This window comes from Anas platyrhynchos, chromosome 1, assembly GCF_047663525.1.
Source record: "Anas platyrhynchos isolate ZD024472 breed Pekin duck chromosome 1, IASCAAS_PekinDuck_T2T, whole genome shotgun sequence".
Lineage (NCBI taxonomy): Eukaryota > Metazoa > Chordata > Aves > Anseriformes > Anatidae > Anas > Anas platyrhynchos.
In genome coordinates this window covers 49,528,530-49,541,203 of record NC_092587.1, presented here as the reverse complement: position 1 = coordinate 49,541,203, position 12,674 = coordinate 49,528,530, and the positions used below count along the sequence as shown (strand labels likewise).

General features: G+C 36.1%; 1 protein-coding gene across 1 annotated transcript in view; it reads right to left on the bottom strand.

Moving 5' to 3' along the window:
- Positions 1-6,019: 6,019 nt before the first annotated feature.
- Positions 6,020-12,674, bottom strand: part of KITLG (KIT ligand) — a 54,998-nt gene continuing 48,343 nt past the window's right edge. Inside the window, exons 7-10 of the mRNA XM_027451740.3 lie at positions 11,041-11,150; positions 10,478-10,554; positions 8,460-8,543; positions 6,020-7,352 (exon numbers count right to left, since the gene is read on the bottom strand). Of these exons, the coding sequence (XP_027307541.1) occupies positions 8,504-8,543; positions 10,478-10,554; positions 11,041-11,150 (227 nt within the window). The 3' untranslated portion in view covers positions 6,020-7,352; positions 8,460-8,503. The remainder of the gene's footprint in view (positions 7,353-8,459; positions 8,544-10,477; positions 10,555-11,040; positions 11,151-12,674) is intronic.

Genomic DNA, 12,674 nt, shown 5'->3' with positions numbered 1-12,674 from the left:
AGTGTCTATAGGATACTTTTTTTCTCAGTTTCTTGCAAAGGAGTAATTGCCCCAAGGAACTCATTGCATTATATCCAGGAATGCAATTCAAAAGATTTAAATGCTATATCTCTCCCTTCACTGATGCTATTAATTGGTTTTGAGACACATCCCCATTTTGTCATTTCTGAAGGTGAAGGCTGTTCTGTGTTTTGTTAATGATGACAGCATTGCTGAGAAAAAGGAAGGTCTAAAATATTTAACTTTAAGAACATGACAGATAAAATAACCTGTGGGGTCCTAATAATCATCAATCACAATGTAAGAGATGACAAGGTGAAATTTCTAAGATGACATTTTGTCACTTGGGGTAGTCACTTAAACTGACAAAAGCTATACATTCTGCTCTGCAGCTTCTTTACTCTAATTGGGCCAATTTTACTATCATGCTGTTATCTTGCACAGCAGAACTGGTGACAAACAAAGAGGCTTTTGTGATCTCGGTTGAATATTTTTCCATGAGCTCAAGAAAATATCTTCATTGCCAAAAGAGAATGAAAATTGTCCCTGTATTTTGTGACTGGCCAGAAGCCCAGGGATCATGTCTGCCTGGAAAACAAGTCTAATCTGTATTTTAGTTCCTGCTTGCTTATCATGGGATCATGCAGAAAGGGCCACAAGTCAAGGGAACTATAATTGCATTAGGGATTTCTCCTGTTATGTGTTGAAATAAACTTTCCTCAGGATATGATGGAGGAAAAAGAGGAATAAACTTCCATTCCCTCACTCTTCATGATTTTGGCAGTCTGCTTTAATTTTGCCTTATTTTCTATTATGCAGTATCACATAAAAATTCCCTTTAAGCATATACCAACACGAAACTTGATTGTGTTAGCACATGCTTCAGTGTGGTTATTGGGAAACTTATTCCCTTTAGAAAGTTTGAACTTTGGAAGAAAAGTTAACACCAATGGCTACATGAGAGCATTAAAAAGGATCTGTAAGTCGTTGATGTAGTATTACATTAGAAAATGCTTATGTTTTAACATTCAGAAACTTTGTGCTAAAAATGTAGTAATGCACAGTGTTAATATGGAATAAAATTATACTGGAGTCACTGGGCATATATCCAGCTGATGAAAAGTACTGTAATTTCACAGAAGTGTTAAGTCATTTAAATGTACTTCCGAAGAACAGTAGGTTATTATAATAAGCATTTTTTTTTTCTGATTGACAGAAGTAGGAAAATGCTATTATTAATGCTTTCCATGCCTTGGATAAAGATTTCATTTGTTTTCATCCACTAAACAAAATGCTTATATTCATTGCTTTGGAGACACTGAAATTGGAAAACTAAGAGTAAATATTTCCCTCGATCCTTTAGCGCATTTAACTCTCCAGAGTTCAGATTAAGAGGTGGTGGACAGTAGTTAGTCATAAACATGCATAAGGCATCAAAAAATCTTAAGTCAGAATACCAAAAACATTATGTTGGTGTCTCTTTGGCTGAGGTTATGTCTGCTTTCTCAGTATTTAATTATTATCCATTTCCCCATCTGTGTACATTACAATTACCACGATCCTGACATCAGTGAGAGCTGTTTTGTTAGCTGAGAGCTCTCACATCTCATTGCCACATACCCTGCTGTTAATCCTGCCTTCCCAAACCTCCAGGCCAAGTTTCTCTCCTTTATATTATATTAATGCTGTTTTCAACATAAAGTATGGTTAGTCTCCAAACTCTGCAGGTACTTGGTTCTCATTTAGCTCTACCTGAACCTAGTGCCCATTTTACCTCCAACCCACCCATGCCACCACTGTTGCTCCTTAAGTTATGACTTCTGATACATCATATCTCAGAGCCCTGCTGCTCTGTGGCCTCCTTCAAGCCCATCGCAGAATCACAGAGTCACAGAATAGCTGTGGTTGGATGGGACCTCTGGAGGTGTCATGGTCCAACTCCCCTGCTCAAGCAGGGTCACCTACAGCAGATAGTCCAGGACCATGCCCAGACATCTTCTGAAGATCTCTACAATCTTTGTGGGCAGCCTGTGCCAGTGCTCCATTACCCCATAGTAAAGTGCTTTCTGATGTTCAGACAGAACCTCTTGCATTCCACTATGTGCTCATTGCCTCTTGCCTCGTCACTGGGCACTAAAAAGAGCCAGGCTCTGTCCTCTTTGTACCTTTCTTTCCAGTATATATAAACATTGATGAGATTCACCCAAGCCTTCTCATTTTCAGGCTGAACAGTCTCATCTCTCTCAGCCTTTCCTCACAGAAGAGGTACTCCAATCCCTTCTTCATCAGTTCTGCCCTTTTTTCTGTACCCAGAGAAGCAACCACAGCTCTTGTTCTCATACATATTCTAAATTGTGCCACCCCCAAGTCCTGTTCTGCTGTCTCCCAGCCCATTTGCCCTGCTCTCTGCTCCATCTCATCAGTCCTTTCTGTACCTCACTCCTATTTGTAAGCTTCCCACAGCTTTGCTTCTCTTTCTAAGCTCATCACGTCTCTTTTAGAAGCAGGTTGAAAGCCTCAGCAGGTTTATATCTCCCTCTTAGGCTGGAGTAATTTCCTTCATTCTCAGGAGGGGAGAGGTGCCAGAGCTCCCTGAGCAGCTCAGTATTTCTTCTTATTCCTACTCCTTGTCCTGGGCTTTTTACTGAAAAGACAGAACAAATTGCTGAAACCTGAAAGACAGGATGCCATCCTTATGGGATAAACTGAACACAGCTAAAAAAGCTGAGTTCTTAAATGCAACTTACTGCAAAAGAAGTGCATCAACAACACTCAGAATTTTTAGAGGTAAATTATATCAAAATCCTAGTATTTGGCTAATAGCAAGAATGGGATGAAAAAGGTTGCCTAAAGCAGGCACAAAAAAAAAATTAAGCTCATTAAGGAGCTACAAGAAACTTTCAATTCTGAAGTTGGAATACTTTGCATAATCAAAGATACACTGTAGATTGGTACTGGAGGCTCATAATGAGGACATATGCTTTAATGGCACAAAACATTAAAATGCATGATTAAGAAATGAAATGTATTATGGAAGATTCTGTGTGTAGTAGCATATATTATGGCAGAAAATTCTACAAGGAGAAGGCAGGACTTTAAAAATGTTTTAAACAATACTGACACAAAGTAATATACTCAGTATTTGGCAGTGCGTTATATCTTTATTTAGAACAATAAAGTATATGTATATAATGTAAATTCCAAATTTGAACTGGTATAAAAAAGGATCAGGGAAAACATCTGTCTTTAAGAGGACATATATATACACACATCACATTATATAAATTTTGTTGATTACCATCAGTCAGAATATAACTATGCAAGACTGTGCTGACATTTACATCAAAATAAATGAATTTGCCCATGATACAACCAGCAAACATCTGTGTCTCTATCACTAAAGAGTCTGAAGTTTCCGCGTTCCATCACTTTGATAACATAATAGCAACATGCCACCATTATTGTAGATCTGCATTCACTAGACAGTTGAATCAGATTCCTGAACAGAAGAATCTTGGATAATTCTTAAATGTAAATCTAACTCAAAATATCTGTATTTTATATGTAAGGTTAGCTTTTCAATTTAATAGTTGTACTATGTGTACTGAACAGTTTCAGTGTATTACAAAGAGAGAGCAACAGAGAAAACAGAGCTGGTGAAGAATAGAATCTAAAAACTGTGCAGGTTGTACACATACTCCATAGTATAGCACATTAGTTGTTCATAAGCTTACTTATCCAATGACCTTGTGATGAAATAAGTACCATTAATTTATTCAAGTAAACACACATCTAAAATAGCACATTGAGTTACTCAGTATATCACTATCTGCTTTTTATTCTCACAAGGCCACTATTAACTGCATGCAAAGTTCAACTACTCCAAATGAAACCTAAAAAATTTAATTTCTCACAAAACCACAGATATCTGAAACCCAAACTTTTAACTCTCATAGAAAAAAGAAAATACAACACTCACTTCTCCCCAACTTCATTTTAAGAGAAAGGGCATAAATTTCTAACTGAGTTAATAATGCACAGGCTATGTCTACCCAAAAACAAGATCAAAGAACTGATCACTCTTCAGAAGTCAGACAGGTTACAGCTGGATAAAGAAGCAACTAAGGGACTATTTCTGCTGCTACTATTCCCACAGAATAGTAACTCATCCTACTTCCACTGATTTCAAAGATGACTCATAAGTCAGTAGTTTTTCAAAATTTAACTACATCTGAAGTAAGAGCTTCCTTGATGGGTAGACAAAATGGGCACAGAAGCATTCAAATAATTTCATGCTCACATTTTCAAGTGCCATGACATCCATTGTCTTTACAAATGTCTAGAACTGTCCTTCTACCTTGCAAAATGACTGAGACCACCCAATATTTTGTACAAATCTCTCAAAAGTGGGTAGGAAGAACAGGGAAAACATGAGCTCTAACAACAGTTTTGCTAGTCTGTGTTGTATTATGTCCAGTGTATGTACAAAATAAAAACAGGTTGTGATGTCAAGTTGGAAGGTATATACATGAACTTTCTTTCACTTCACACGTAGCCTTAAATTTGCCTTGATCTGCAGCAGAGATTAAAGTACATGACATTATCTAAAAGTGACATAGCTACTATTTTAAGATGTTACTCTTAGAACATGAATGTTTTGCTACTGTCTATCTGGGTTTAATGTATGTTTCAATTTAAAGCTGATATTTTGTATTTTACTATTGAACAGGTAGAATGAATATTAAGGAGTCTAAAACATCACACATTTTGAATGTCAAACTATAATTTAAGGCACCCCAATGTGCAATGTAACTGTGTTTTTGATTTGCTGGAAAATATGTATTTAGGAAAACTAACATTCTTATAAACAAGTAATATTAATAAATACCTTTTTTTTTTTTTTTTTTTTTTTTTTTTTTTAAATGAATCATTGAAAAATACTGTAAAACTTCAAATGTATAAACTTGCTTTGAGAATGTATAGTATAGCAACATGAAATATTTAAGTTTTTTGGTAAAATGTGTAAGGATAATTGCTTCCACTTGATATGGATAATTTTCATTTCTTTCAAAACTTATCTGAAGTTATTCTCCCCCTTACCATCAATTAGGTCATGCTGACATTTCTTTCAAGGTAAATCTTAAATAAGTTTAGAGGTCTAGTGAGTAAATAACTACACATTTTCAAATGAGACTGAACTGCTAATGGATAATTCTGACTGATTTTTGCAGAGCTAAAATTTGAAATGTGTTCGTTTTTTAGAAGCGGTGGGCAACCCTTCTCACAATTATTTCTTGTTGAATGGTGAGTGCTCCAGCATCTTCTGAATAAAAATGAAGGCCTAATTCTCATACTGAGCTTCTTTAGAACAGAAGTTCCTGAGATGATGCAAACTTCAAAGCTCTGTTAACATTAATGGAACTGTGTTAATTTGTATCAGTTGAGCAGGACTGGAGGGCACTTTTCTGACACTAAGTCAGGGCAAAAAGGCCTTTGTATAAATGGTAATGATCCACATGGTAATAAAAATTGATCCATATGATCATACCTTGGTATCAGTGAATTCAAGAGAAATTTCACCATTGATCTCAGTAAAAATGCCATTCAGGGTGTCTACATGCACACATCAAACATCTGAGTTAATTTTTTTCTTTTGGTGAATATGAAAGCCAAATGAATTTTACTAATAATACAGTTGTGCAAACACACACATATTATATATAGGTTATATACTTTTTATGCATGGTTCTCAGGAAATTTAGCAGATGATTAAAAATTCCACTAGAATTCTTTAAAAATTAAGTCCATGTACAAGCAGCATTTGGACAATGCTCTTAGATACGGTTTAACTCTTAGGTTTCCCTGTGTAAAATCAGGACTTGATGATTCTACAGGGTCCTTTCTAGCTCAGGATATTTTATGAATCTACAGTTAAGTTATAGTATACTTTAAAGAGAATTACAACTTTCTGTGAAACGAGCTGTGTTTTTTTTTTTTTTGTTTGTTTCTTTTGTTTTTTAGAGTTTTTTCAAGTAACTCAAACTAAAACTCTTATCGACCTTGACAATTTGAAGTGAGTTGCCCTTATCTTCTAAACTGAAACCCCTAATACAGATAAGTGATTCATATCCATTATCTGGAAAGAGACAGGATGAAAATATGCACAACTGCACTGGTAAATTATACCATTGTAATTTTAGGATTTACTTGAAAATGCATATGTGTACCTCAATCCTGTACAGATTCCATGGATGCTATAGCAGCAATAGATATAGAAGGCAAGTGAGAAATAAAGCCTTTCCCTTTTGTTTTAGGGAGAATTAACCTTAAGAGTGGAGAATGCCAGGATATTAAAGCTTAATAATCATTCAAAAAACAATGCAAATGTTAATTACAGCTGATGTAAGTAAAAGCTAAAGACATTCTCAGGATCTTTCAGATTTTCTATGCTATACATTTAAAAACAAGATATTAATGGCATGCATCTTCAGCATTTAAAATACATTTCATAGGTTTGTCTTTATTCTGATGTTTGAACGCAGTTCAGACTCTTTACTTTCTCTTCCCTTGGCATGGCTGGAAATTTCACCAGTGTTCATGTATCCAGCAGTTACTCCTAATGGTTCAAAGCTCAATGATGTATTATCACCTCCTGTTTACTTTGTCTTCATCCAGTATTTGCTTCTTCTGAGCAGACACCGCCAAAGCTGATGAATTCTTGAGGCTTTCTGGGGCAGGCATACAGCCACCTGGCATCCAACAGTGACCACATGTTTCTGTACACATGACCTTTGCCAGGCATAAACCCAGTTCCTTATAAGTAAAAGGCTACTACACTGGTCCATGGCATGACTTTACTTTCAAGTTTTATATACAGTATTGAAGAGTATGTTATCTGTATCCATTTCTGTGTTTTCTGTCAGTTCAGAGAACTCCATTTGAAGACACCAAGGTAAGGTAGAGGACACAGAACTTAAATTAAGGATGCAAAGGTATTTATGACTTTCAGTGATTACAGATAGTTGGAGGCATTTGAAAGATGCATTTTTTTCAGGACATGTACTTTGTTTGCCAGAGTCAGCTGCAAGTATTAATGCAAGTTAAAATCCCCAAATGCAACGTAAGGTAGATATTCACATAAGATACAGCCCTGCTAAGTGCACACTCTTCTTGTCGTTGTTCAATTCAGTGTTGGTTTCACAGTAAGAAACACAAATTGTCCTCATACTATGTCATGTCTATGGAGTCATGGGCAGCAACAACAGATGCAGACTCAGTCTGTCACTCCAGAAGGAATATGAATGTGCTTAAAGCTGCTTCATTTATGAAGCGAACATGTAACTGTTACCTGCCTAAAGAGAAAAATGGAAATTACAATTTTGCTGATTGGTATCTCTGTATTGCCAAACAGTAGAGCTTTTCACAGATATATAACACAGACATTTTTTCTTATAATTATGGAAATAGATATATTCCAAGACACTTGCATGGCATTCATTTATTTAGAAACAAAATATATTGTTAATGAGATGTATTTTCAATTTCATGCCAACTCCTGTCCAAGAACACACTTACCAGCAAAAGCCATTAATATCTAGTTGACAGTGATAAGATAACTTTCATGGTTTTACAGAATTGTTACATTTGTGCAGGGCTTTAAAGTGTTCTGGACAACACAATATCAAATGAACTTACCATTTTTTGAAAAATAAGTGACTGGTTCAATGCAGTGATGATTTCCCTTTTTAGTGAGCGGATGTTAGAATAAATTAGCTAGGGAGACTGAAAGTGGCTATGAAGATAACTACAAACAGTTCGGAACAGACCTGAGAGTGCCCGCTGCTGGGTACACTGGAAAGCCTGGACTGCCAGTTGTACTCTGATGCTTGCTCCTTCCACTCTGACATAAAATAAACCATTCAGCACTGCCTGAATCTTCCAGACCTTTGCTGGAGAGGCCATCCACAGGCTAAGTAAAGCCCTAGTCCTGCAGAAGAAGCCCCTTGCCAGAGATGTGCTCCTATATGTAGAGGACTGCTGGGACTGAGAAAGTTCACTTGTGTTCGCTGCTCACTCTTATACACAAACACAAGAATGATGGATCTGATAAGGCTATGGAGACCGCAAACTGTGTTGTGTAAACAACTGAAAGAAGCTCAGCTCTATCCTGCTATTTTAAGGATTTTGTTTTTTAGGTCATGCTGCTTTGAAACAGCTGTAGAAGAAGAATTCTCTGTATTGGCTGTCAAAACCAAGAGAGAAGCAGTAGCTGAATTTTGAAATTCTGTCATTTTTCATTTTGTAATATTTACATTAACAGCCAAATACCTAAATTATTGATTCAGGATTAGGAGCTAAAGACCTTCAGGTGCAAACAAAGCCTACTAATAACAAGTTTTATTTCTTTTCAACAGACAAAAGTTAAGCTTGTGTTAGGACTTTAACCCATACGAACTTACCAGTACATGAAACAGTAACAGTGTTGAGGGAGAAAAAGCAATGGCTACACTTGTAGATGTTCTTTTTCTTTCTGCTGCAACATCCTGAAATAAAAAATAAGTACTTTGTTACTACAGTGCTAGTACTATATGTACTATTACTACAGTTTCAAGGAATTAGAATGGAAGTTTTTATCAGTTAGTTACAATAAAAACGTTTACACATAACAAAAGTGATGTTTGTAATTTAACTGAAATTATTAAAACTTATGTTTGCTAATATGTTCTTCCTACTTATAGATGAATTTTCCAAATTTCTTCATGAAGAGGGAGCAAAAATGTACATATATGTAAGAAGTCTTCATGTGTAAAATGTAACCTGTTTAAATTTTCCTTTTAGGGCAATGTCCTGCACTTAACTAATTGTTCAATTTTCATCTTTTGTCTTTCTCCTGTAAAGCAATGCTTTGTATTTCCTGTGAAGTTAGAAGGAAGATTCATGTTCCATTTCATGTGTTTTAATACCTGTGAGGATGAGGTGTAGAATGAGTTATTTTGAGCAACTAATATACTTGGTAAATATGCAGTCTTCCTTTCTATGAATGTTCATGAAGAAAAAATATTTTAAGTATGTGTGATTCTAGAAAGTGTAAACTCACTTCTTCCATTAAACATTGAAACTTGCAGCACAAGTGACCAAAAGTGCTAGATCAGAACCTTCTCTATTCCTGCCTTCATCTATGGGCAGCATGAGGCATTTCACAAAATATGAGAAGCCTACAGTATAAGATGTGTTCTAACATAGACATGTTAGAACAAGTTCAGAGGATGGCCATGAGGATGATCAGAGGGCTGGAGCCTCCTATGAAGACAGGCTGAGAAAATTGGGGTTGTTCAGCCTGAAGAAGAGAAGGTTCTTTGGAGACTAGCCTTCCAGTGCCTAAAGGAAAGCTGAAGAGGGACTCTGTAAGGGATTGTAGTGATAGGACAAGGGATAATGGCTTTAAAGTAAAAGAGGGTACATTTGGATTAGATATTAGGAAGGAATTCTTCACTCAGAGAGTGATGAGGCCCTTGAACAGGTTTCCTAGAGAAGCTGTAGATGCCCCATCTCTGCAAGTATTCAAGGCCAGGCTGGATGGGGCTTTGAGCAACCTGGTCTAGTGGGAAGTGTCCCAGCCCATGGCGGTGGAGGGAGGGTGTTGGAACTAGATAACCTTTGAGGTCCCTTCCATCCTAAACTGTTCTTTGATGTCTTGACCCAAGTCATGTTCAAGCAACGTTGAATATCTTCTATTGTTATTTCTGGGTTTGTCGAATTGACTGAGTTATACAAAATTATTTCAGCTTTAAAAAGAGATAAAGCTGTGTTTAAGTATGAATAGAGCAGCAAATCATTTCAGGATGACCTTATGAAGTCATTAGGAATATAATCTCAATGGCTTCTATGAAAGTTAAAAAACAAACAAACAAACAAGCAAACAAAACTAGAAAACAGTATAACATACCAAGGGGAGTGTCAAAAGATGACAAAATGTGAAAAACGTTACTGCAAGACAGATTTAAAAGGATTTAGAAGTACAACTAAGAAGATGCTGTTTTCTTTTTGTTTGCTTAATATCAACCTAGTTTTACACCTTACAATAACAAATTCACTTCTCTGTCATTTCTTTTACAGGTCTCAGTCATCCTGGGTTTACTTCATTCTACCCAAGTAAGATACTCCTTTGAAGCTGCTGCTTTTCATCACTATTCCTTACTCATGGTGGGAGGAAGGACAGATAAAGGGAAGGTAATGCCTCATTAATAAAATGAGGTATACAGAAATATCCTCCATATAAATTCTTACTTTTCAAATAGGAGCTCCTTCAAAGGACACAACCTAAGCACACATTTTGACTCTATAGCAAAACACTTGATAATGCGGTTTGGTTTTGTGACATGATTGTCATTCTGAGAGCTGAAGAGGAACCTTCAGTAAGCATCTCTCAAAGACGAACTTACATTTGTATATATGTGTGTAAAGTGAAACATTATACCTTATCTCATTTTCCTCTTGACAGCCATGACACTCTGTAGTTTCATCACTCTCTGGTCTGGATTTGGGATGTGTTTTCTAGAAGAAAAAAAATGCATTAAATGTAAAAATTTTAACGCTTCATTAAAAACTCACAAAACAATTGTATGTTTCAGTTTGCTTCAGAATTTCAATATCAAAATCATTTTGCAAAACATAGGCCAAATCTTATGTAGGCCACATCTCCTACTCCAATAATTTTAAAATTAAAGCCTTTGTATTGTAGGTAAGCCACAATAGCTAAAAGTAAAAGAATCCTTCTCATGATATAATAGAAGAACTGAGAAATTGGGTGAATCCCGTTTTCAATTTCCAGTTAGAGAGCTAGCATGCTGCTAAGACAAGATTTACAGTTTGGTGATGGAACTGAAGTATTTCACAAGAGATTTACATTTGCATGTCACACAGTTCAGTGAAGATCAGAAGAGATGTCTCTTGCTTTCACATGCAGAATTGTTCTGTTTTTCCTGCCTCTGTATAACTATGAAATATGCAATGTAAACAATCAAATGTAGTATTTCTTACCTTCCAATATATGGCTCCCAAAATAAAGCCAATAAGAAGAGACAGTAATGATGTCAATGCTATGCTGATCCCTTGAAGGCTGGAGCTGCTAATGAAGCCAAGTGCCTCTTCTGTAATTACAGATGTTCTCGTTAGGGAAGACAGATTTATGGCAGAAAACTATCTTCAGGGCAACACTATTAGTAAGAGCACTTTTATGCACCACCTACATAACAGCTTCTTAAATAGCAGAAGAGATACTTCAAAGTACTGTGTACAAGAGATGCATTTCATACAAAATCTCACAGAAACTTTTTTGACCACAAAGATGCTCCTCCCATTTCTGCAATTGTTCTGTTTAATAGTTCCAAGACTAATTATCCTTTTGTCATTTGTAGAGCATTTTCTCCTTCCTTTACTTAAAAGTTTTGGATATATCAGTTTTTAATAGTCTTATTTTGTAACACAACGTAATTTTTTGAAGAGAAAATATCTGCCACTTCTAAACACTCACTTCATGTATTTGCTTAAGTTCCATAAGACACATCCTACTGACTGCAGATAGACATTCTGCCTTTCCAATAATGAACCTCAACACGAGGCCTCTCAAGCGAGGTTATTTTAACAAAATAAGCCTGAATTCACTTCTAATGTGTGCCTGGAAAGGTCCTGCTGACTTCATTAAGATCAAACCCTTGTAAGTTGAAGTCTAGCTGTGTGCTATTTTGTTGCTACCATTTTTTGACAGCTTCTTACATTTCATATGGAAGAGCCCCAATCCTAGTCTTTTATGTACACAGAATCACAGAATCACAGAATTTCTAGGTTGGAAGAGACCTCAAGATCATCGAGTCCAACCTCTGACCTAAAACAATTACACAAGCAATTACACAAGTACACAAGCAATTCCATTCCCCTCACAGACAGCTGTGTGCCTGCCAAGACTAAAATGAGGCTATCCAGTTATTTAATCAAGAGCAGGATGTGAAAAGTCCTGTGGAGTCACCCTGGGATCCACCTTCTGAAATACAAAGTGAGAAGCAGGAAACTGCCAGTTTAGACACCATCCACTCAGTTTTAGTTGATATCATGATTTGGAGTCTGCAGCTCAAATGGTGTGAGTATTGTCAGCTTATAGGAAAACAACTAAACTAAGCACAGGAAAAGTGTAGATGATTAGATATAGAAATAAAAATGGAATGATAGCACTAGAAATTTTTGTGACTCATACAAACAGCAAACTTCTAAGCACATATAGTATGATATACTGTGTCAATTGATGTGCATTTAGTACATTATTAAACAGCCACTAAGAAAACACTTCAGAAAGGAGCATTCGCATAATATCTGGAAACCTATTTTCAAATCTCTGAGTTTTTCTGCAAGTCATGGTAGACGTTTTTACACAAACACTCTTTTTATCTTTGAAATCCATCCATGTTTACATAGTTACCACAGGGAGAACTACAAAATAAGAAAACAGAAAGTCTGCACCCCATTATTATGCACCATTTACAAGGCTCTAGATTCCTATGATAGAGGTTTCAATTTTACTTACATCCAGTAGACTCATCATACTAAAAGGCAATATTGGTCAAGCAGAATAGATAATAGTCTGCTGTGAAAGAAATCTGTCTACAAAGGATAAGGGAAAC